Source organism: Siphateles boraxobius, unplaced genomic scaffold (assembly GCF_051911475.1).
Source record: "Siphateles boraxobius isolate OS27281-9 unplaced genomic scaffold, OSU_SipBor_1 130, whole genome shotgun sequence".
In the NCBI taxonomy this organism is placed as follows: domain Eukaryota; kingdom Metazoa; phylum Chordata; class Actinopteri; order Cypriniformes; family Leuciscidae; genus Siphateles; species Siphateles boraxobius.
This window is the reverse complement of record NW_027508734.1, coordinates 5,821,786-5,848,883: the sequence shown is the minus strand read 5'-3', so window position 1 is coordinate 5,848,883 and position 27,098 is coordinate 5,821,786. Positions and strand designations below refer to the sequence as shown.

Genomic DNA, 27,098 nt, shown 5'->3' with positions numbered 1-27,098 from the left:
CCCAGTCTTTTATGATTGGTCTACTCTGCTCTGATTGGCCCAGTCTGTTATGATTGGTCTACTCTGTTCTGATTGGCCCAGTCTTTTATGATTGGTCTACTCTGTTCTGATTGGCCCAGTCTGTTATGATTGGTCTACTCTGTTCTGATTGGCCCATTCTGATTGGCCCAGTCTGTTATGATTGGTCTACTCTGTTCTGATTGGCCCAGTCTGTTATGATTGGTCTACTCTGTTCTGATTGGCCCAGTCTGTTATGATTGGTATACTCTGTTCTGATTGGCCCAGTCTTTTATGATTGGTCTACTCTGTTCTGATTGGCCCAGTCTTTTATGATTGGTCTACTCTGTTCTGAATGGCCCAGTCTTTTATGATTGGTCTACTCTGTTCTGATTGGCCCAGTCTTTTATGATTGGTCTACTCTGTTCTGATTGGCCCAGTCTGTTATGATTGGTCTACTCTGTTCTGATTGGCCCAGTCTGTTATGATTGGTCTACTCTGCTCTGATTGGTCAGATGGCCCCGTCTGTTGTGGGTAACTGAAATCCTATATGTAACGCAAGTAAAGCCATTTTTTATAAATATATTTACAGTAATTGGATTATTAAGGAAAAATAAAATCAAAATGTAAATCATAGTTATGGTAGAGATATATGCTTGTGTGCCACATACCCGCATCAAGAGGAAGCTGGAGGAGTGGCAAGGGAAACCACAGTCTGTAATATGAGCCGAAGCAAAAGTGAAAGCATGTCAGAGCACTTATATTCATGTCAATGCCCAACACAACAACAGATCAAAAATGGAAAACTACCTGGGTACTCTGTACTCTGTGTTTTTTGAGGCAAATAATCTCTCGAATGTGGAAATTAAACAAATACACAAATACTTTAGCATCAGGAGAAGATCAGGAGGAGGACAGTGTGAGATCAGCAAAGTGGGTGAAAACACCTACATGATAAGTTTTATGAACAAAGAAGGTAAGCGTGTTTTATTATTGCAGGGGATCATTTTTGCACATTGTTACAATCAGTGCTGTACTTTTATCTCACTTAATCTTGTCAAAACAAATGTAATAATAATATTCTATTTATAATTATGACAGTTCTTTAGTTCTTTATACTCATCAACATGCATATGTATTCAAAGCCCAGGAAAGAGTGCTAGGCCGAGAGGATCATGTCATCAAAATACTTGGACGAGAGGAGCTCCGTGTTTCATTAAGCTGTGACAATGTTGCTGAAAGCAGCAAACAGCCCAAAGCATCTGCTGATCAGGTAAGTGTAACAGTCATAAAACAAACAAATATTAAGCTTAGATTTATATGCTCGCTTTACATTGTTTTCAAACCAGTTTGCCCAGAGAGATCAACTTCTGTATACAGTAGTTTACATAAATACATTGAGTAATTCAAAGAAATCACCTGCTATTTGAAGCTTGACAATAAGGTCGGCCTGGGACTAGTAGTGTGTAATATTGACAAAAAAAATTACATCTTGATATTTTCTGTTATTTTGCCAAAACAATAATTTAGCTGAGTGTGTTATTGTGATGGTACCTTGGCTGGTTTAGGCCTGTTGTGGACAGCTATCTCCCGAAGATTTTCATATTCTTAATATTCTGTGCCGTCACCAGTTCATAAAAGTGTCAAATTAAAGGCCCATAGTTGCCTTTTTAAATTGATTTGCAGACATTTTAACCTTTATATGGGATTTTATTTACATTTACATTTTACATTTACATTTATTCATTTAGCTGACGCTTTTATCCAAAGCGACTTACAATTGCTATATATGTCAGAGGTCGCACGCCTCTGGAGCAACTAGGGGTTAAGTGTCTTGCTCAGGGACACATTGGTGTCTCACAGTGGATTCGAACCGGTGTGAGATACACCGGTATCTCACACCAAAGGCATGTGTCTTATCCACTGCGCAATCACCACCATAAGGTGGTGTAATAAGGTTTTATCTTACCTTATCATGTATGCATAATATTATGGCAAAATCATACAATAAATTCAATTAGAAATATAGCTGCAAGCATCAATGATAGGGCCAAGCACAAAGAGCACGATAAGTCATGCCACCATGGTTGGGAGCATCAGATCAACAGCAACAATGAGCAATTAAAGAGATATTAAGATAATTTTAGGCAAAATGGCCAAAAAATTACTAGTACAGTCAAAATTTGGTGTCGATATTCAAAAGCATTGCAGAGATATAGCCTCAGAGTCTTTTTGGCATCATGCCACCAAAATTGTTGATGCGGTATACGAAAACGGTTTTGTCTATCGACCCAAAATCCATAACTTTTTGTCAGTATGGCCTGAAGATGATACAATTTTGATGAAAATCGGACAAATGGTCTAGGAGGAGTTTGAAAAAGTAGATTTTTAAAGAAAATAAAAATGGCGGACAGGAAGTTCTCGGCATGACCCAAGGAATCTATTAAGACCAGTTTCATTACAATAAGTTAATATAATAAAAAAATTATTAGCGTTTTTGGAAATTTCATTATAACTTTTGACCACAAAGTGGCGCTGCCCCAAAACATTTTGAGTACCTTCAGGCCATAGTGATGAATGCCTCAGCATATGCTAAAGAGACTTTAGAGAGACCAGTTTTGTGAATTTGTGAAAATGTCCATTTTCCATGTCTCCTGACAACAAGGTGGGCACAGCGCCAAAACTGTGCAAGTAGCTTCAGGTCATGTTTGTCATAACACACACCAAGTTTGGTCAGAATACTCTAAAGCATTGTGGAGATATAACCTCCCTTTCATTTTGGCGTGCTCTTCGTCGAATTCGTTTGCGTGTTATTCGAGAACAGTTTGACAAATCGACTTGAATTCCATAGCTTTCTGTCAGCATGGTCTAAAGATGAACTGGTTAAATTTTCGTGAAAACTGGAATAACAACCTACAGCAGAAGGAATTTTAAAAAGTAGGGTTTTCGCAAAATTCTAAATGGCAGAAAAAAATCAGAGGATACAAAAGAATTATGTTTTAGAAGAAACGTAAGAAGAAGAATAAATCCAACAGATGCAATAGGTGTCTACACAGCTTCTGTGCTTGGCCCCTAAAAATCCTTATTTTAAATGGGGATGTTTAATTAATGAACAACTCAGTCTTTGGAACTGGTTCAGCAAATCAGATTGAACCATATTAGTTTACAGCTCGAGTCAGCACAGATCTACAAGTTACTCAATAAAAACACATTTCCGGTCAGCCTGAGAGTCACTCCGACTCAAAATGAGTCATTATAAAGGAATATATAATTCTTATGATGCCATTTCAGCACTCCAGTTAGTCCAACAGTACAACTGAAAACAGAACAGACATATCCAACACGCTGAGAACTTATCTAAAGGGGGTGGGGGATGTCTTTTGCTGAAAAGCATAAAGTATAACAAATATAATGTATTGGAATTATAACAGTGATCCGATGGCAGTAGGGAACGGTTCGGACACACACATGTCTGTGGAGAACTGATGATCTACTGATACAAACATGCATGAATCAAGCAGTTGACTTGAATTAGGGCAGCAAAATAAAAGTTTTTTTATGCTTTCTCGTGGTATATGTAAAAAGGTGAATTGATTAAGACTAGTTAACTAGTGATTGCGTACATAAACCATTTTTTAAGCGGTTCATTGAAACTGTTCGAAAGAACCAGTTTGCAGAAATAAATCAGACTTCCAATCACTAATTGTTAAACCCTGATGAATTAATTTCACTTGTCTTGAATCTTCATTATGAAGCATTTTGTACAATCAAATGCATGTCTTTATCATTTGTTCTTTTTTTAGAAATGTGCAAGTGCAAAAAGTATGGAGAAGGTTTTTAAACTGGACTATTATCTATTACGCTACCTCAGCGAATGTAAAAAGGAGAATTCAGCCTTGGAGAAACTTCTCTGTCCGTCCAGCACCTTTGAGATCCACATTGACTCTGAAGAGGTGGTGGTGAGTAAGGCAGCTGAGGACATGTCTCAGAAGATATGGGAACTTCAGGTCAACCAAGTGTTCGACACTCTAAAGTCACGCTATAATATCTACTTTGAGGTTGATAGGGGAAAATCAGAAATATTGGAACAACACCTTTACCTCTCTGGTGAGAACTTAAAAATCTATTGTGAAAAAGAGGCGTGTTTAGCCGTCGTGGTTGGAGAGCAGGAACAAGTGGAGAGGATTTTAAAATTTGTAAGTGGCTTGCATGATCAACAGCAGATTCAGGAAGAGTGTCATGTGTCTGAGAAGCAATTCAGCCTCATCAAAGAGCAGTTTGAGTCGTTCATAAAGTCTAATTTGCCTGCACTTCAGATCGCTCAGGAAAAAACGGGCATTCTCCTTTTGAAGGGTCCTGAAAAAGAGGTCCATGCAGGCAAAAAGGAGCTTTTAAACCTAGCAAAAGAAATCAAAGAGAAGAGTATCCCATCACATCGTCCTCTTGTGACCTTCTTGGAATCAAGTGGTGGTATACAGGACTTCCAAAACCGATTTCAGCAGAGACTCTGCAGCCCGGTTATGCTCAAGACTTCAGGTTCAGATCTCTTTTTGTTGAGTTTGTCCGACGGAGCGCTACAGGAGGCGGCTGTTGCCGTGCAGAGAGACCTGTGTTTAGAGACTGTGCGCCTGGAAAACACTCAGAAATCATCTGGGTTTAATACGCTGAAGGAGGATTTGAGTGAAGCTGTCAAGCAGGCCAACCGTTATAGTGTTAAAGTGGAGCTCAAATACCTGGATGAATCAAGTTTTGACCCCAAAGTGCAACTGGTGGGCTACACTACTGAAGTTAGTAGGCTGAAGAGCATTGTGCTAGAATACAAAAGAAACCATCAGAAACATCATGACTCCCTGCCGCTTCCCAAGCCAGAAATGGCAGACCACTTCCCTGAGATCTTATCGATGGCGGGTGTAAAGAAGAGCAGTGTGGAAATAAAGTCAACGAGGTTGCCTTCCCCATGCATCCACCTCACAGGACCTCGTTGCGAAGTTGAGAGTTTGAAGGACATCCTTGAGTCGTTTCTTCTGAGTCTTGTCATCAAACGATTTGAGGTGAAAGGACCTGGAGTTCAAGAATTATTTCAAAGTGATGGTGCAGAGACTTTGAAATTAGTGAAAAATTCTTGTATGGTTTGCATACTGCCCATTGATGATGGGCGTAAAAGGGGTAACGTACCCATATACATGAACATAAACAGTTCTCAGAGCTTGCCACCTACTGCATCTGCCCAATACTCTCTGGACTTGGACAATGAGATACACATTAAAGTTGTGATTGGTAGTCTTGAGCAACAACAGGTAAGGCTAACACATTTTCTTTTCAAAATACTTAGCTTTAAAGGGATACTCCACCCAATTTTTTTTAATTCTTCCATCATCTCCTCACCCTCATGCCGTCACAAATGTAATGACTTAATGTACTCACCAATGTGGTTTTCTTGCATTTGGTACTTGGCGAGTTTTAATTCTAGGCCCAGTACACACATATTGTTCTGCTTCAGAAGACATTGAGTCATCAACAGGAGTCAAATGAATTTCTATGATTTTCTTTTTGTTTGGTTCTTCAAGCATCAGCTTTGGAGATCCCGCACACTTGCATTATGAAGACTCGCACAGATTATTTTTTAAAAATATTAATTTGTGCTCATCTAAAGAAACTCTAATGGTGCGTTCACACCGAACGTGAATAGAGCGTCTAGCGCGAGTGATTTCAATGTTAAGTCAATGCAAAGACGCGTTATGCACGTAAAAAATTCCTGCGGCGCGAATGAGGCGTAGAGCGCGGCGCGGTAGACGCGAATTCGCCTCATTCGCGCGTCAAGTTCACGCGAATGGCGCGAATAGCGCAAATTGAGCATCTGGCGTGTTACGCGCGAATGATTTATTTAGTGCTTTTTGTGCATTCACGCGTTTGACGCGAATTCGCGTCTGCCGCCGAGTTGAAAAATCTGAACTTCTGCGTCAAATTCGTGCCGCGTTAACCAATCAGGAGCCAGCTTGCTGCTGTAAAGTAAAGTAAAGTAAATATTTGACCAAATAAAAACTTGATTTTAATATATGAGACATTAATTTTGTGAGCTATATATTTCATATCTAATCTAGATTATATGAAACATTATTCTTATTCTAATGTAAAGAGAACCAACATACTTTAGTGCAAGAACATAGTTCGTGTCTGTGTTGTGTGAGGGAAAAAAAACAAAGGACAGTTTAATCACTTTTGTAGTAGCCTTGGCTGGCTCCATTTATCATCAAAACAAAAATAAATTACAGATGTACAAATTACAGGGTGGGGGCGAGGGTGAACCTCGCTCCGATGCGGGACAGCAGGTCATTGAACTGGGCGCGGGACAGGCGGAAGTACCGCTGAAAGCGACCGTCATCCAGGCGCAGCTCCTGGAGCAAATGGTGAAACTCAACGATGATGATGATCCCTACGCCGCTGTTCTGCTCTCCAGAGCAAATACAGAGCGGTGACTCTCTCGATAAATTACCCATCAAAAAAGAGCCCATTGTAAAAAGATGGCCGCCAACGGGGTTCGAAACTTTTGAAACTTTCGCCTCTGACGCGCGTGACGCGCAAAAATTTCGCTTCAAACTTTTGTTTTTACGCGCGTCAGTTTCACTCTTGACAGCGAATTAACACAAAGTGGTCAAGCGTCAAACTACACGCGGTAGACGCGAATTTGACGCGCTATCCGCGTCCGGTGTGAACGCAGTTATACTCTTATATGGGATGGCATGAGACTAAAGTGAATTAATTTTTCATTTTTGAGTAAAGTATCCCTTTAACATGTAAAATAGAACAGTATTTATTTGCTATACCTCTCAACAGCACTACTAATTTTTGATGATTTGTGTCATTAATACAGGCCGATGTATTTGTTGCTCCAATGATAAAAACAAACATGACCTCAACCTTGATTGGATCATCCTTGTTGAAAAAAGCAGGACAGCAGCTTCAGACTAACTTCAACAATGCCAAGGGAAAGCGTACACTTACGCATGGAGACGTGATGGAGGTGGATGCAACACCAGCGCTGGGATGCTCAAAGGTTTTCTTCATAGAATGTGAGCCCAAAGGAAAAAACCACAACAGCGAAAAAGTAAGAGGCAGTAAGACATTTAAAAAGGGTTAAGATGTGTTTTGACAGAACGGATGATTAAATGGATGAGATTTACAGAAAAAACTTTGTTTTTCCATAGTTTTGCCAACAATATTATATATTTTGTTATAGGCACTTCGCTGCGGACTTGGTCGAGTTTTTGCACTATGTGAGCAGAATTCTTGGAGTTCGGTTGCACTGCCAATAATAGGACCTGGCATAGTGCTGTCAATACCGGTCAAAGATGCCGTTAATATTCTTACTCATGAGATCTGCGAATTTTTATCTCGATCCCCTCGTTGCCTGCAATCCATTTGTATCGCCATAATGCCTAATTACACTCATTCTGAGGAAGTAAGTAGTCTACATATTATACGCCCTCTATGCAGTGAAGTTTATTGCAATGGTGGTTATTCCTAACCCTATTTTGGAAATATTTTGCAGATGTTCCAGACAGTCTCTGTGGATCTGAGTGCAAAAATGGTGGACAACACAGGACAAGGCAAGAAATTCAAGAATTATGTGTTGCATTCATTGATCCATGCTATTTCGACCCACTCCCAACTTATTGAGAATAATGTATTAGAAAATATAAAGCCAAAAAAAGTTCACTCAACAAATCTGCAAAAAGTCTAAATGGTTTCTTCATCTGCATATCTTTTTACACTGTCACCACAGCTCTGTTTCACTCACTGATATCTGACCTTGATGAGATCATCATGCCAGTAGATAGGATTGAACTCCATCTAGTGTTTGGTGACATCACCAATGAGACTACTGATGCCATTGTAAACACCACTGACTTTAAGGACTTCCAGACAAGTGGTATTCGAGCAGATTTCTAAATAACAAAAGCATTCTTGATATCAAATTAAACAATTTCAACCATAAAAGAGTGTTTTCTTTTGTCCTAATCTGTCACAGGAGTGTGTAAAGACGTCCTCACCAAAGCAGGACCTCATGTCCAGGGTCAACTGACAGGAGGTAAGAAAATAAACCATTATTTTTTATAAAATTATCCCTTGTCAAAGTTACTCAGATCTTTATTCCTGCCTATTTCTCCTGCATTCAACACATTGATTACGAGAACTGACTGTTTGGTTACTATCTAATCTACCCAGACCTTAATATGTGGCCTTGTTAGGAGACGATCAAACAATCGCTCTACCTGTGAATTGTCATGTTTTGGCTGATCAGTGTGTGTTTATCTGTGTGTTGTGTGCAAAATGTGATTTATCTTTGGATAAAAGTGTCTGCAAATGTGAAAGGCAGCAATGATATGCAACATGTCATCTAACACTACCCCTTTTATATGTTCTCCAGCTCAGGTAACAAGTGGACAGATCTTTACGACCCCGCCAGGAGGATTTCCATGTAAGACAATCATGCATGTTTGTGGTGAGAGGGACGCCAGTGTTATCAAGACCTTGGCGAAAGAAATAGTGGTTCAATGTGAACACGGCCGCTACCAGTCTGTGGCCATTCCTGCTATCTGTGCTGGTCCGTAGCTTCATTTTTTACTTATAATGCAAAATAATAAACCATTTGTCTTTTAAGTTAGTTTGGTGTATGTTGATGTCTTTTTTTTTCTATTTACTGGAAAAAAATACTTGCAGGACAAGGAGGTTTGGATGCAAAAGTGGTGGCCAAGTCTATTCTAGAGGGAGTAAAGGATGGTGTTCAAGGAGCTAATCTTCAATATCTCAGAACTATTCGGATCATTCTGCTGAAGATTAATGTTTTCCTGGAGTTTAAAGCGATGGCACAGCAGATCTTTGGTGGTAATACACAGGTGACAGGTGAGGATAAACAGACATGGGCAGTATTTCAATTACATGTATTTTAAATACGTATTTCATTACTTTAGTGTATTTTGTAATTTGTATTTTACAGGTGTGGAAAAAAATAAAATGTAGTTTGTAAAAAAATATTTTGAGGGAGTGTATTTAGAGTATTTCAAATACTTAAATACTTAAGAAAAATCACCATAGTAAATGATTTTGCCATATTTTCGGTCTGATGTTGGCAATGGCAGTGTCCAGGTTAGATGCACGAAAATCACGTGACAGCCTGTAGACCGGGCTCAATCCAAGAATTGAATGAGTTTTGAACTCTTAAAAACGGCATTAAGGTAAAATGTTTTGTGAAAAATATAGTCTACACACACACACATATTGCACACTGAACGGAATTATAGAGAAAATAATGTGCCTTATGAGATCAATGCACTGTGTTAACTTGTCATTCATAAAAGGACATCATAGGCCCTACCTATTATGAAACAGCGCGTCTGTCGTAACTCCACTGAAATCTCCATGCTAAGCAAGCGTTCACAATATAACATCCATCTGCAGTTTTTACACGTTTTTAAACGTATTACATATGAGAAATATTGGTATTGATTTTGTATAAAATAATCATCAATCCTATTGTTTTTCAGTAATTGCGCACGCAGCGCGATTCTACAATGGAAAAGGCATACGCGGTCAGGGCAGTTAGAGTCTCGTGTGTAAAACAAACCCACACATATTATGATTAATATGATTAATCATATGTATTATGATTAAAATGTGTTACGATTCTAATCAAAGATCTCATCAAAGATCGCAAACGCCACACAATCGCTGCATAAACCATAAGATTTATTTACATAAAGTAATTAACATATGATGTTTTATTAACAAAGTTCGGGAGGAGCACGTTCAGATAATTAAACCTAATTAAACACACGTGGAGCACATTCAGATAATCAAACCTAATTAGACACGAGTGGTGCTTAATCAACGAGGTAAGCGCTGTGTATATATACAGCAAACTTACCTCCGTTCATTGACAGTTTAACAGCATCCCTCCACCACCCCATCTCCTCACTTATAGTCCTAATACTCTTACAACAACGGGGGGAGTACTCTGGGTTCGGGCAAAATTCCGAGCTCGGAGCCCTCCCCCCGGACAGCACGCCAAATACGCATAATCTTTACTCTGTTTAATTGATGTAAGTGTGAACTCGTGAAGTGGTGTCAAAGGATCAGTATAAATGTTAGTTAGTGTGTCAGCATGTATTTGTACGTGGCAAGCTCAAGTGATGTCAGTTCAACCAAACATAACCAAAACATAATCAAAAAGTCCAAATCAGAAGATCGTCATCAGGGGAAGTACATCACATCAGCTCTGGACTGTGCTCTCCCGTGACCCATATGTCCTGTGAGCTCTCTGGAAGTTCCCAGAGCTGCAACAACACCCGCGAGCCATCGACCTCCCGTCTCTGTTTGACCCAGTGTCTTTTAAAACACCATAATCTGGTTCAGGTGTAAAGCCACGCCCCCAGCAATCAGCCTATAACTCAGGGACAAAACACAGGAGCACTCACTGCACAAACACTCATTGAACCGTCACACACCCCCCTTTAAAAGATCCAATATCTTATGAGGATCCTCAGAACTTCTCAAAAAAAAAAAAAATCTGAAAAATAAAATAAACAAATCATACTTTCCTTTCAAAACATTCTTTATGAAGTCCGATTCCCGTGTTACCAGTGTTTTCCCACAGTCACCTCTAATCTCCTAGATTACTCAATTTATTTCCCGCAATCCGGATCCTGAAAGCATATTAAGGCAACAAACAGAGCGCACAGAAAAATAGTAACAACTGTTAAAACACCTACATTACACCATTCAATCTACTCAGGAACACGAGATAACGCATCTGCCACTACGTTATCAGTTCCCTTGATGTGTTTTACAGTTAAACTGTAAGGCTGCAAAAAGAGAATCCAGCGCATTAACCGCTGACTCGGAGACTGTAAAGAGTGTAAAAACGTTAAAGGGTTATGATCAGAATAAACCTCCACAGGTAATCCGCCCCCCACGTACACATCAAAATGCTGAAGAGCCCAAATTAAGGATAATGCTTCCTTCTCTATTACAGAATAGTTCCTTTGGTAAGTATCAAACTTACGAGAAAAAAAACTTACAGGATGGTCAAGTCCACTCTCACCAGTCTGTAATAGGACGGCTCCAGCACCAATATGGCTTGCATCTACTTGTATCTTAAATGGCTTATCCAGCCTAGGGGCAGCTAAAACAGGAGCAACAGTTAATAACATTTTAACATGTTCAAACGCCTTCTGACAATTTGTACTCCAAACAAAATTGACAGCACCCTTAAGGAGATCAGTTAACGGAGAAACAACAGTTGAAAAATTTTGGCAAAAACCCCGGTAATACCCAACCATCCCTAAAAAACGCATTAACTCCTTCTTTGTGGATGGAGGAGGAAATTGTTGAATAGCCGCCACTTTAGCTTGAACAGGCCGCACCTCACCCTGTCCAACTTCTTTTCCCAAATATCTGACAGTACCCTTGGCAAACTCGCATTTTGCCAAGTTAACTGTCAGACATGACTCAGCTAAACGCAGCAGAAGCGCACGGAGATGTACCAAATGTTGTTCCCATGTATCACTGAACACAATAACATCATCCAAATATACCGCACAACCCTCCAGGCCGAATACCACTTTATTCATCAATCTCTGGAAGGTTTCGGGTGCATTTCTCAAACCGAAACTCATAACAGAGTAAGAATATAACCCTGATGGTGTAATGAATGAAGTTATCTCTTGAGCTCTGGGAGTTAAAGGCACCTGCCAATATCCCTTTAGAAGGTCTAATTTGCTTACGAACTTCGCAGACCCCACCTGATCCACACAATCCTCCATTCAAGGAAGTGGAAAAGCGTCAGGTTTAGTAATAGCGTTTAATTTGCGGTAATCAGTGCAAAATCTATAAGTAGAATCTGGCTTTTTTACCAAAAAGCATAGTGAAGCCCAACTGGAGCATGAAGGAACAGCAATCTCATTCTCAAGCATATACTGAACCTCTGACTCCAACACATTCCGCTTGTTGATAGGAACCCTATAAAAACGCTGACGGATAGGTCTCGCCTCTCCCACATCCACATCATGCTGGATCAAATGCGTACGGGTGGGCACATCTGCAAACAAACTAGGAAAATCAAACAACAACTCTATCAATTCTGCCAAATGTGCCACATCTTACAAATGTGCCAACAATGCATCTAGACTCTGAAGGGTCTCTGAATTCTTTAACCTTGGAAGCAAAACACAGTCTCCAGGTACAACCACATCCTCCCCTCCCTCTACAAAAGAAGGTTGAGAAGTATCCAAAGGGACAGCAGCAACAGTAACAGCTGGCTTAACCAGTTGAGTGTCAGATTTACGAGAATGATAAGGCTTAAGTAAATTTACGTGAAAACACTGTTTAGCCTTACGCCGATTTGGAGTTGCAATTTGATAATTTTGGTCAGTCATTTTTTTAAGAACAGTATACGGACCAGTAAATCGTGCGCAAAACGGAGATCCAGATGAAGGTAACAAAACCAACACCTGATCACCCGGCATAAAAACACGGCATTCGATATGTTTGTCAAAGTGTTTCTTCATCTTATCTTGTGCTCCGACAAGATTTTTCTGAGCACTCATACCAGCTAAAAATAAGCGTCTACGGAAACCATCTACATATTCCAACAAATTCTGAGGAGGATCCTTTTCAACCAATCCTTCCCTCCAAACAGAAAGAGGACCCCGTACACTGTGACCAAATAAAAGATCATTCGGGCTAAAACCCAAACTCTCCTGTTGTACCCCTCTAGCTGCAAGTAATAACCAGGGTAAACCCTCCTCCCAGTCACGATTCAACTCCACACAGTAAGCAAGTAGTAACGCTTTCAATGTTTGGTGAAACCGTTCAAGCGCACCTTGACTTTGGGCGTGATATGGGCTTGATTGATTGTGCTTGACCTTAATCACTCTCAAAATCTCAGCAAACATACGTGAAGTAAAATTAGACCCTTTATTGCTCTGAATAATCTTCGGTATCCCAAAAATAGAGATGAATTGTGTTAACGCTTTCAAAACTGCTTTAGTTGTAATTCTTCTAATCGGATACGCTGCCGGGTATCGAGTTGTTTGGCACATCACAGTCAGCAAATATACATTACCTGATTTAGATTTAGGTAATGGACCCACGCAGTCAATTATTAGGTGCTCAAAGGGTTTACTTGTGACCACAGTAGGATACAAAGGCACCGGTCTCAAAGACTGATTCGGTTTCCCTGTTAACTGACAGGTATGACATGTTTTAATAAAGGCCGAAATATCTTTTTTCAGACCCGGCCAATAAAACTGTCTCAAAACTCTGTTGTACGTTTTATTTACTCCGAAATGACCAGCAACTTCACCATGTGAAACTCGCATTACCACCTCTCGAAATTGCTTTGGCACCACTACTTGAATTACAGATTCCTCAATCAAACCCTTCGCACAGGGAATAAATTTCCTCAAGAGTAGCTCATCTTGGATAAAATATCCACTGGCAGCACTTCTTACCTCCTGCGATGGAATAACATTCTCAAACAGTTGTTGTAACCCAGGATTGTTCTGTTGTGCAGTCATCAGCTCCCTATGAGTAATAGGAAAAAGAGTAGACAAACCCGGCACAACACAATTAAACAATTCTTTCTCTTCACAAGATGCCTCACGACTCCTCGAACGAGTTAATGCACACGTTACAAATACCTCAGGGAATTCTTGCTTTAGCACATCAGACTTTTCCATCAACGGAGTGGGCACTACCACAGGTGGTGGAATTACCTTTCGCCATACCCTATCTCCAGCTAAATTATTCCCCAATATTACCATGACACCATCCACTGGCAAGGATGGACGGACTCCCAAGGTTACTTCTCCACCGACCAACTCTGAAGTCAAGTTCATTCTGTGCAAAGGGACAGAAAGAGTCTGTAATCCAATTCCCCTGATTAAAATGTTCCTCCCTTCACTAGATACATCAGAAAAAGGCAGGACCGATTCAAGAACAAAGGATCCTGAAGCTCCGGTATCTCTCAAAATCTTAACTGGAACTTTTTTATCTGAATTAATCAAAGAAACAAACCCCTCCGTGATGAATGGTGCAAACTGTTTTGTAACATCACTCTTTGACTCAGACACTGCGTTCCCTACTTCCATAGAAGCACCACTCGCAAAATCATTAATTCCTGTAGTCTCCGTCAGCAATACAGGACTAAAATTTGCATTCGTCTTACTCTTTGGACTAAATTTCAACTTTGAGGCCAAAATAGGACACTTGTTTTTCCAATGACCAACATTGAAACAATAATTGCATACCAAGTCTCGGTCACTCCTCCCACGATTCTCTTCTCAAAATTTGAAATATAAGATTGTTCAAATCTCTTTGATGCCGTTCTATTTTCACTAAAGTTACCATACTGACGCCCTGGTCGACCCTCTTGGTACACGTTCTTATGTGTCAATATGTAATCATCTGCCAAGACTGCAGCTTCACTCACGTCATTTGGCTTATTTTCGTTTATATATGTAGCAATATAGTCAGGAACAATGTTCTTAAATTGTTCTAAAATAACCAAGTTACGCAACTTCTCGAAATTATCAACATCGGAAGCACTGCACCAACGATCAAAATGTGAAACAAGTTCTCTTACCACCTCAGAATGTGTTTGCCGTTCACCTTTTCTCCAACTTCTAAAACGCTGGCGGTATGCCTCAGGAACTAACTCATACGCTTTTAGAATAGTCACTTTTACCTTATCATAGTTACTTCTTTCCTCCATCGTCAGCGCTGCGTATGCCTCCTGTGCTTTGCCTGTAATGACAGTTTGAAGCATAACTAGAAACAGAGCATTTCCTGCGGAACATGCGTGTGAATGCTTAAAATGCTTAACTGAAATGCAAAGAAAGAAAGAAAGAAAGAAAGAAAGAAAGAAAGAAAGAAAGAAAGAAAGAAAGAAAGAAAGAAAGAAAGAAAGAAAGAAAGAAAGAAAGAAAGAAAGAAAGAGAAAGAAGGATTAGTTAGAAAGAAAGAAAGATGGATTAGTTAGAAAGAAAGAAAGATGGATTAGTTACAAAGAAAGAAAGATTAGGTAGAAAGAAAGAAAGAAAGATTAGGTAGAAAGAAAGAAAGAAAGATTAGGTAGAAAGAAAGAAAGAAAGAAAGAAAGAAAGAAAGAAAGAAAGAAAGAAAGAAAGAAAGAAAGAAAGAAAGAAAGAAAGAAAGAAAGAAAGAAAGAAAGAAAGAAAGAAAGAAAGAAAGAAAGAAAGAAAGAAAAAGAAAGAAGGATTAGTTAGAAAGAAAGAAAGATGGATTAGTTACAAAGAAAGAAAGATTAGGTAGAAAGAAAGAAAGAAAGAAAAAAAGAAAGAAAGAAAGAAAGAAAAAGAAAGAAGGATTAGTTAGAAAGAAAGAAAGATGGATTAGTTAGAAAGAAGGAGATTAGGTAGAAAGAAAGAAAGAAAGATTAGGTAGAAAGAAAGAAAGAAAGAAAGAAAGAAAGAAAGAAAGAAAGAAAGAAAGAAAGAAAGAAAGAAAGAAAGATTAGGTAGAAAGAAAGAAAGAAAGAAAGAGAGAAAGAAAGAAAGAAAGAAAGAAAGAAAGAAAGAAAGAAAGAAAGAAAGAAAGAAAGAAAGAAAGAAAGAAAGAAAGAAAGAAAGAAAGAAAAAGAAAGAAGGATTAGTTAGAAAGAAAGAAAGATGGATTAGTTAGAAAGAAAGAAAGATTAGGTAGAAAGAAAGAAATAAGGATTAGGTAGAAAGAAAGAAAGAAAGAAAGATAGATTAGTTACAAAGAGAAAGAAAGAGGGAGGGAGAACAGGAGAAGCAGAAGCATAAATGCAACAAAAACCTGTAAAGTTCCTTCAGAAAAGAGCTCAGTGACTGTGCACCAATCAGAACACAGGACCAATTATGTGTGTCTCCCTTTGATCTGTGCTAATCAACATCACCTGTGCAATCAGCTTTCCTATTTAGACAGAGGGCAAAATCGCTGATACTTGGCCTCGAACAAACCTCCCTAGAGACAAAACTATAGGTTGTATCGGCGAAATGACCTGACCGTGAGCGAGACAAGGCCTTTGTGAACGATGTGATGTATTTTATGTGTGGATAGAGTTGAAAAAAGAGACCACTTTGGCAAGTTGAAAAACTAGTGATCAGAGCATTACGGACCAAAGTTTGACCTGAATTTATAATTGCTGCCAATGGAGGACTGTCTGTCACTCTTGTCCTTTGGAAGGACACAGAGGAAAAACTGTAAGTCCGAGGGATTTACTAAACACACGTGAGGAAGCACAACAAAAATACCTACGTTTCAAGTATAATTACATGCCCGAAGAGTTAAAATTGTGGCCAGGCCAGCGATTTAAAAATTATTTTTTACGATTAGTTTTCAAGCTTGCTCACTCTAGCAGATGACATCACGTGCTCTAGCTCTGAACAGTCTCTCTCATCCGCTTCCATTAAAATCTGAGAAACGGCTTGAAAAACTTCATGAGACTAAAGTAGAGATTGTGAAAAAAGTATAAAAGATTTCAAAAAGTTGAATACAACGTTAATAGCTTAAAGATTTCTCAACATTTTAAAGTTGAAATGACAAAAATAGCTGAAAGTATGCAGAAGTAGTGGGCTTTGAAAGCAGAAGGAGCATAAAGCAGGATTTGAAGAATTCTCCATTGACTTACATGTTAAAAAAAATGCACAAAAAGATTAATAATTTAAAAAGTATAAAAGTTATAAAAAAGAAAAATAATAGCACACATGTCCTTGAAAAGCTGAACATTTTGATACTTGAATGGTTTTTGTAGCACAAAGTAGAGAGGAGTTGAAAGCGACCACGGAAGAATACGGAATAATAATAATAAAGATTTGGATTTCAATAGTGTGAATGCTTGAAAGCATTCACACTAATAACTCGGACTGCACTTGGCCATTTGCCTTCTTCCGCTACAGTCTCAAATAAAGAGAAAAAAACATCAGGGTCATGTTCGTTAAATTTAGGGAGCAGTCTTAAATTACCAGCAAAGTCAAAACTGCCAGACAAATGTAACCTTTCACCACCCTCTGATGGTAATAGACCATCCTTTATTAATTGCAAACGTTTCGCCTGCAGCTCAAACTCCCGTTCTGATTGTTCAAGCTCTATTTTCTTCTGTGCCAATTCAAGTTCTCGTTGTTTGAGTAAATTATCTGTTCTTAATCTTTCCATCTCGAACTCATACCGTTTAGTTTCCAGGGCCAAATCTCTATCGTGAGTCTGTTGCATTTGCAAAATCTCTTTCTTCTGTTCGAAAGACAACCCTGAAAATATATCTAACGGAGTTTTCTTTTCAATATCATGTTTTTTCTTTGCGGGAATAATCAGAAGATTATTTTTGATTAAACAATCTCTCACAATAGAACGAAGTTCGTTCTTCTTTATCTTTTTATCCACATCACCAATTTGAAAATGCTCTACAAGTTCCCACAATTGTTGCTTCACGAACGAATTTAACACGTCCTCTGTCGGAGCTTTAACAAATTCTTCAACGGATGTCATTTTAACTCTTAAACTCGTAGATTTAACCTACACTCTCAACTTAAAGTAAGTGCATCTACAATTCCAGTAAGGCACAAATACAACACTCTTTCACCGTCTCCCCTACTACCCTGCCTATCAACCCACTAAACTGCATTTATGCCTAATCTTCATGCAGCTTTCAAGAGCAAAGCGACAATAAACACCAGATACCGATGGTTCCGAACTGAGCAGTACAGCCCAACCCGTAGCCACGGCGGTGTGCTTCACCCAAAAGCCTGCACAAAAATAAAAAAGGCAAAATAACAAATCAACGCAAAGCATTGCTAATACCTACTAGGGGAAAAATGAATGAGGTTTCATCTGTACCCCAATAAAAATGCACTTACCTTCAAATGACGACTACCTTTAACTCACAAAACAAATTTACATCTATCTCAAAAAATAAGACGAATAATCAAGGATTAACTTTTCCAAATTATCATTCAACCGAGCACCTAATCAACCAAATGAGCTAAACAATATCTAATCGAACGAACTCTCATTTGTTATCGAATTACTCTTTTGGACGAGCCCCCATTTGTTACGATTCTTCTCAAAGATCGCAACAAAGATCGCAAACGCCACACAATCGCTGCATAAACCATAAGATTTATTTACATAAAGTAATTAATATGTGGTGTCAAAGGATCAGTATAAATGTTAGTTAGTGTGTCAGCATGTATTTGTACGTGGCAAGCTCAAGTGATGTCAGTTCAACCAAACATAACCAAAACATAATCAAAAAGTCCAAATCAGAAGATCGTCATCAGGGGAAGTACATCACATCAGCTCTGGACTGTGCTCTCCCGTGACCCATATGTCCTGTGAGCTCTCTGGAAGTTCCCAGAGCTGCAACAACACCCGCGAGCCATCGACCTCCCGTCTCTGTTTGACCCAGTGTCTTTTACCCTCTGGGGTCCTTCGGCCAAAATGGACCCGAAACATTTAAATATTTATAGCTTCATAGCTTCATCGGAATGGTCTGAAATTTGGTGAGTGTTTTGGTACTTGGTATATGAACACCCAAAAAAATTGGGGACAGGTATTGAATAATCAAAGGGGTTGTAAAAAAATGTGTCACACTCAGGACCTTCGGGTCCAAATGGACCCGGCATAGGAAATGAATGGGAAATTGGCAAAAATGTGAAAATACCGAGTTTTTTTGTGCGTACAATCTACAAATCAGCCACGATCCAGAAAAAAAGCACACAACAGTGAAGGGGTGAATCTATAAAACATCAAGAGTGCAAAACAGACACACACACACACACACAAACACACTTTTATACATGAACAAACTAAAAAATTCAGATTTCATATGTGTTTTGCATTTTTAAAATGCTCAGTTTGTCCACCAGATGGCATCCATCTCATTTCAAAAATTGCTTTCATGAGGTCTAGGCTTCACTCTAAAATGAAATACAGCTTTAAAAAAAATATTTTTTTTATTTTTATAATTTTCTATTATATTCAATGGGGGGGAAATTGGGGGAAAATGGTTCATATTTATTGCATAAATATTAATTATAAATCATAAAATTATCTCAAAACACCAAAAAAGAAAAGAACAAATATTATAAAAAACAAGTAAAAAAAATGATGATTTTCTTTTAATAAATATGAATCCCACCCATCCGGCCCATTTGGACCCGAAGGTCCTGAGTGTGACTCTGAAATGAAGGACCCCAACACCATAATCTGGTTCAGGTGTAAAGCCACGCCCCCCAGCAATCAGCCTATAATTTAGGGACAAAACACACGAGCACTCACTGCACAAACACTCATTGAACCGTCACAAATGGAATTTTGATTTTGTGATGAAAATTCTCAGTCTGTAATTTTTACACAAAATTGCTGCAAAAGATGCTTTCCAACAGGTTTTATCGTAGTTTTTGTCCAACTCCATTGACTTGTATTGTTTGTTCTGTGAGGTACGGTATTACTCCGCTGACGGAAACGGAAATGGGGTTGTTTGTATTCTTTCTGTAGTCTTCCAGTCGCGGTATTGTAGGCTACACTATCCAAACATTGGCAAAGGTGCATTATCGCCACCAACTGGGCTGGAGTGTCTATTATTCAAGCTCTAAACGGAAGAATGTCCGGTTGTGAGGCGTTTGGAAAAATAGGTCCATAGTTTTACAACGAATGGTAAAACACCTGTTGGAAAGCATCTTTTGCAGCGATTTTTGTGTGAGCATATCAGTGAATACGCCAGACCACTTGGTGAGTTTCACGTCTTTGTAAACTGAAGTTTAATGCGTTTTATAAATGATTCTATCAGTGCCCCTATGAAACCATTGTGGAGGTGCTAACACAGAAACCGAAAATTCTCGGGACAGCAGCATTTGTCCAAATTTCAATCTTAACCGTTCTATTTCATCAGAAACGATCTTAAAACAGGGCTTTAAGTGTAAAATACCAAACTTGTCCTTTAAGGCACGAGTAGAGTAACGGTGATAATATGGCTACGTAGCCTACATCAAACATGTTTTGCTATTAAGGGCAGCTTACCACACGATTGATGTGAACTTAGCTATACATGCCATTTACGTCAGATGGAGCTATTTCAGGCCCTGTAGAGATTTAGTGAAATGCCCATACTTTTTTATTTTGCTACTTCGCCATTTTGAATTTACACATTTCTCATATTTGTGTTTTTGCTACTATTTGTGTTATTGACCTTTCAGTAATAAAAAAAAAAGACTTAAGATTATTGTGGGAGTATTTTTGTATTTTCAAAATACTAATTACTTTTATTTTATTTAAATACATTTTTCACATCAGTATTTTGTATTTTATTTTGTTACATTTCATGAGCCAGTATTTGTATTTTGTAACAAAATAGTTTTTGATGTATTTGTGCCCACCTCTGAGGATAAATCTGTGCCATGCAGAGACAATTAACAGTTTTTATTTTATATCATCCATGTCATGCATTTAAATAAATATATTTTAGTTTCTGGTAATGCTTTTACAGTGTTTTACAGTGAGACACTAATGCTGTATTTTTGTAAGACAACACGGACATTAGCTGCACCCTGGTTCCCTCGTCAATCCCATTGGCTTTTGGATTATTTCAGAAAATGAGCTCTGTGACCAACAAACATTTATGAAATGTTTCATTCATCAAGATAATCTTCACAAATGAACACTACTTTTATGGATTTTGAGGCCTACATACAATTGCTAGACAATAAACGCACTACACCACCATCACACGACCATCACTAAGTTTCTGACAACTCTTCAGTCTTTATTTAAAAACATTCCCTGAAAGTTTGAGGTAGAATAGTTTGCAAGAGCACAATTACAAACACAATGATGTTACAAAAATGAAATAGTCAGCAGATTACTTTTCTTTAAAATCTTTTTTTATTGAGTATTACTGAGTAAAGCGTGAAAATATCTTGAGTTTGACATTATTTCAGGCATTTCACCACAAACCCATTAAAAACAACATTGACTTCTGGACGATGGAAGCGAAAGTGCTAAATTGATAACTCGTTTCCTAGTTTTGGCCTACAAAAATGCCTCATTCCTGCATCACTCTATTGACAATATTGCACTTTCACCTTTTTCAGCTCCTGCACCACTTGTAGCAACAAATGTAACCTCCAGAGGGCGGAGTGGATCAACTATATCACGCAGATCACAATCATTTTCTTCACAACAATCTCTTGACTTGAGTTCTCTAGTCAGAGCTTTGCCGGTCACAGAGAACACAGCAGCTTTTCTAGTCATCGGTCACACAGGTAAAGATGTGTCTGATGCCTGCAGAGAAGTTCAGCGGGCTTATGAGAACCAGTGCTCCACACACTCTTTCCACAGAGAGGAGATTGAACATCTCACTCAGGATGAGATGGACCAGCTGCGCTCTACAGTCGATTCACTGCACCTGCAGCTGGAACAGAGCAGCTCTGGAGGATGGGAAGTGAAAGGGCTGAAGGATGGTGTGAAGGAGGTGGTCAAACTGATACAAGATGCACTTCGAAGACAGGTGAGAAAGACAACATTAAAATGAAATTAGCATTATAGACAATCACCTGAGCATATAATGCATGCAATATAATTAAATATAGTGCATATATAATTTACATATCATTTTGAGCAAATCGTCTGAGCATGATATGCATATAAATTTGAACAAAAAAAGTTACATAATGAACCTTTAATCAACCACGGGAACAAATGATAAATGCAATAAAAACGCTTTGCAACAATGTGTAACTTAAAACCATGGCTTTACAAACAGCAATGAAAAATGTGTAAATAAATACATGAATAAATGTGCAAAGCCTAACAAATTCTTCTCTCAAACTCTCAGGTAAGAGAGAAGGACCAGGCATCCATCTTCAGTCAGGTCACATGGTGCATTCTGGGACGACGGGGCGTTTGGCAGAAGGTGCCCGTAGAGATGAATTATAAGCTTGAGACAGAAGATGTGAATGATGGAATTACGGACGCACAGGGTGTGAAATGGACTGTGGATTTGAGAAAGTTGGAGGCCACAGCATGTGATTCAGGACAGGTGACGTATCTCAAACGACTGGAGAACCTTCCAGGTAAAAGACACTTTCATGAAATATGAAAATATGACCCCAGTTGAAAACCACTGATTGACATCTATAGTATAAAACTAAACATCCTTGAAAATAATCAAACTGAATCAATACTGTCCCTATTTTGCATTTCAGATTTCTCTTTGCCCATCTACTGGGACAACATGAATCAAAGTGACCTGTTAAAGGTGATTGCTTTAGATCAGAAATCTATGGAGTACCGGGCTGTGAAGGCAGACTTCAAGAAGACCGTCACAAAAACAGTGCTCAAGGTTTGACACTCAACACCAAAGTGTGCTTTACATGACAAAAACAATCCTGAACGACATAAAACAGCTTTTATAGAACCACATAATGTCTTAAATCATATTTAAACATTCAAAAGTCTAGAGCAACGCCAGATTACTGGACTAAAAATTGTCTATTATATTTTTTAATCTTTTGAAAGTGTTTGTCTATAATGTACCATGTTTTGATTTTGTATGGCAGTACCCTATAGTCACCATTTGCTTCTATGAAGAACAAGAGATGTGAATGTGAAGTCCATCATGGTTATTTGTGTGCAAATGTGTTTCAATAGATCGAGCGCATCCAGAACATGAATCTTCGGCGGTTATATGAGGGACGTAAAAAAGAGCTGGAGAACAGAAACGGTGCCAGTGTGGGAGCAGGAGAGAAGATGCTTTATCACGGCACATCAGAGGCGTCCTGCTCGTCCATCATGAATTCAAACTTTAATCGCAATTTTGCTGGGCAAAATGGTAATTGTTTGTTTTTAAAGGTTAATTAATTTAAATAAATAGTTCACCAATTCTGTTATTATTTGTTTGTGACGGATGTTGAAAAGGCTGATATTTGCCATCTTTTAATTATGTAGGTTGTTCTGTTTGGCCGATGAATCTCATTAGTGGGACTCTTATTTTGACGGCACTGACACAGGGCACTCTGTATTATTTACGTCATATTTACTGCATCCTGTACATAAACATCCAAAAATGGAGATTATATATCGCCACTTTTGAATATATCAGTAGTGTAACGGTACACAGAAGTCACGGAGAGACAGCGAGTGACACTTAGGCTTCCCATTTCCAGGACACGGATTCATCACGCATATTTTATCACGGGACTTGACGTCACAAATCGGCACAATGCCAAATGACTTGTCTCATTATAAAAGCGGAAACAACTTAAAATACACCGTCATTTATGGTCATACAGATAAGATTAAGACATCATTCTAAAGGCTCTATTTCTATTTGTGTACACTCACAATAAAACAAAACTTTTTTAAAATAAAGAAACAAACAGGATGCCGCTCTCTGCCATCCTGGTTTCCTTTCCATGAAGTTTGTGGATCGTGTCACATAAATTAATCAAAACGTAGCCTTAAGGCCAGTGTTGTGCCTGAATGCATTCATTGAACGATAGTTCATGAACTCGTTCATATTTTGGGCGAACGTGAACTGAACGTACTGTATTACTGACTGATGAACGTTACTGTGAACTCGTTCATTCTGGTGTCTGTGAACGGCAACTCTCTCAGTTTAACTTCGTTCAATAGGGTGCCAAATGTCTATAGAGCCTTCCAGCCGAAAAACACGGCTAATACACACCGTAAACAGGCCTTAAAATGTAGCGGAAAAACACCCAATCTGGCAACACCAGCCACCAGTGTCGCACCATGCGTCATCAAAACAAAAAGCAGCAAGGAGGCGTCGTATGATCATTTAAACGAGTTTTATGACAAGGTCGGTGAGGATGGGAAAAATCGTACATTTCTGTTCAAACTTTGCCCGCCGATAAAATAATTGCTGTCTGTGGTTCAATATGGGCTGTGGCAATAATTTTGAAAAATAATAGCTCCCAGTAACATATGGAAAAAAGAACTATGAACTAGTTCAAAATTTTGAAGTATGAACTATGAACTGAACTAGTTCATTTTAAAATGTGTGACCTGAACTTTGAACTAGTTCATGTAGAAAGTGAACTCTCCCAACACTGCTTAAGGCTACTAGCAAGCTCTTGTGTGCCATCTGAACTCTTGTTTTGGGTTGGTTATCGTCTCTTCTTCTGCTCCTTTTCCTGATGTGGTTGTTAGCAAACTGCGTTGCATTACCCTTCTGGATTGGAGTGTGTATCACCTGTAACTGACTGTGTTGGTCGTCTGACTGCAGACGGGATCAGGAAAGGTCCACGAGCCAAGACTCGAACTCAGGTCTCCTGAAGCGCAACGACACTATATGTTTGCGCACTTGCCCACAAAGCTATCGGCTCCAACTGTTATTGCTTTTTAAGAATTGCAGTTCTTTTTCAAAATAGAGAAAAAGGCTGTAAAGGGTCCGAAAATGACAAAAAGTACCAAGGTCCATATGAATCACTTATAGTCATGCAATAACTGTGGGAGGAACAAACCCAAATTTAGGATGTTGTTCACTGAACAGCAAATCATGGCAGAATTATAATTTTTGGGTGAATGTTACCATTATTATTTTATTTGATGGACTATCCAACTGATCAGTCACTGATGATCTCATTTGTTGTTCATTTTAAAGACTAATCGATTAACTCACACCGGTGACTTTTTATTTGTTTTCAGCCACCGTCTACGGTAATGGGACATACTTTGCTGTGAACGCCAGCTATTCTGCCCATCCTACCTACGCTGTTCCTGCAGCAGACAGGACTCAGCTCATGTTTGTGGCTCGTGTGCTTACGGGTCATTACGCTCAGGGTCAGCCGGGCATGAGGACGCCCCCTATTCGCCTCGCACCTGACCACAATTATGACAGCGTGGTGGATAAGATCCAAAATCCCTCCATGTTTGTGGTTTTTCACGACTGCCAGGCTTATCCAGAATACCTCATCACATTTAAATGAACTTCAACCAAAACCAACTTTGGTTTGTTCCCAGTAAAGTCAACCGGATGAGCTCTAAATGATCTATAAACCATTGTTATTTACGTAGTTGCTTTTACGTTTATATATAATGACTTTTATTCAAAGGTTAGATTTAGTTATCACATAGCAGATAGATACCTCTTTGAGCTTTATGTGATGCTCATGTATATGAAAGTTTTAGTGACCAATTTAATTCAAATTACACAACTTAATGATATGAGAGCAGACAAAGTGCAATATTAATTGACAAAGCTGTTTATTTTCTTATTATGGAACATTTACTCAGATGAAATACTTCAGAAATACTTGTGCAGAGCAGACCACACAAGTGATATTTAGCTTCAGGGCGATCTATTCATCACTCTTTGATACAAAAAAAAAGGGTTTGAAATATGCAGTGTTCAAATTTCAACTCTTCTTTCTCAGTTCCCATATCTCCTTCAGGCGCTCACTATCATGATGAAACCAATTGACGTTGTTTTAAAAGAAATGTAGGACTTTCATTTAAAATGTAACACTTAATTTAACCGCAACGATAAGTTGCTGCAATACTTAAGAGCAACATGGATGAACCCAAGAAAAACAGTTTATATTGTAACAGAAGTTGTTTTCTTGTATTATTTAACTCAGTTTCTGTTTTTCTTTCATTTTCTGACATTAATTTAGCTTTTTGAACAGCAGAACAGACTGATCAGCCTCTATTTTATAGAGGAAGCCTAATCTCCTATTGACTTATACACTTTCAAAATGTCTAATTCTAAATCCATCCAATGGCGATGATGTCGTTGCGATATTTACATACTGGATTGTGATTGTTTTTTGCTTTCCTGTCCTTACAGAACTTTGGTTTAAGTTGAGTCACTTATTCTTAAATGCACAAGAACAATAAAATGATCTTTATCAAGAACAATAACATGAGTTAGGATTGTTGAAGGAAGTAGTTAATGCCAAAATGACAATTCTCGAATATGTCTGTTACTCAAGCACCATAAGAGTGTGTTCATGTGACTTGTATGCTTTATTCCTTCTCTTCCGAAGTCATTCAATAGTTTGTGTGACAAAATAACCAAAATATAAGTAATTTACAGAAAATCTTCCCATATGCTGTAGCTACTAAAAGTGGTAATCTGCCACTGTTACCTTAAAAGAGCTATTCTTACTTTATTCAACCTATACATGTTGATTTTCATTTTTGGGTGAACTATCCCTTTAATTTACTCATCCTCAGGCTATTCAATGTGTAGGTGATTTTTATATATCAGTAAAGAAGATGTTTTGCTGAATCCGTGGTCCTTGTTGATTCATAAAGCAAGTAAATAACTACCGCCGCTTAAAGAGGCAAAAACATATAGGCAAAACTAAATTAATACCCATGGCTCCTGACGATACACTGAGGTCTTATGAAGCGAAACGATCAGTTTGTGCAAGAAACTGAACATTATTTAAAACATTTTACCTGTTTTCTGTCATTTAGTTTTTATCATGCTGATGTAAGTTTAAGTGTTCATTTTATTAAATAAATTTGGTCTTAGGTAGTAATTAATGCTATAAAAACTGGAGTGTGACGTCATGATTGACATCTGTGATTGAGCTTCTCAAAGTAGTCACTGAAGCACCAACAGGCTTTTTGGGGGATTTTCGGGAGGAGCTTCAATTTTAATTTCTACATTTCCATTACTGTTTATTTCACCCCCATAATGAGTTGTTCTGCAGTAAACTGTAGGCTACTAACCGTTTCTGCAGGAGTGTGGCCGGGGCCTTGATAACGCAACTATCACTACTGGTCCCACAAGATGTTCCTCCAGCTCTTTCTTGGAAATAACACCTGAAATCATGACAAATGTGGGTTTTTCTTAGTGAGCAATAAGCTTGGTGAAATTAAAGGTAGCCTACATCGTGTCTGTGATCACTATTTACCGAGATTGTTGACAGATGAAAATAAGTTGACTATTAGCAAGAACAGCTGAGTTCACAAATTTAAGTTTAAATTGTTTCCGCGGTGAGGTTTGATTTTTGAATAAATGTAAAAATGCTTAAAAAACACTAACTTGATGAGATTTATACTTGGTGTTAATTAAACAAACAAAAAAA

The 27,098-nt window shown here is 38.5% G+C and overlaps 1 protein-coding gene across 1 annotated transcript; it reads left to right on the top strand.

Moving 5' to 3' along the window:
• Window positions 1-714: 714 nt before the first annotated feature.
• Window positions 715-26,290, top strand: LOC143736816 (protein mono-ADP-ribosyltransferase PARP14-like). Its single transcript, XM_077227526.1, has 15 exons — window positions 715-973; window positions 1,143-1,270; window positions 3,801-5,294; window positions 6,869-7,102; window positions 7,235-7,456; window positions 7,547-7,604; window positions 7,781-7,927; window positions 8,027-8,086; window positions 8,426-8,602; window positions 8,719-8,901; window positions 21,129-21,544; window positions 21,872-22,109; window positions 22,242-22,378; window positions 22,687-22,867; window positions 24,706-26,290. The coding sequence occupies exons 1-15, from the start codon at window positions 796-798 to the stop codon at window positions 24,984-24,986; spliced, it is 4,134 nt and encodes a 1,377-aa protein (XP_077083641.1). The 5' UTR covers window positions 715-795; the 3' UTR covers window positions 24,987-26,290.
• Window positions 26,291-27,098: the final 808 nt, after the last annotated feature.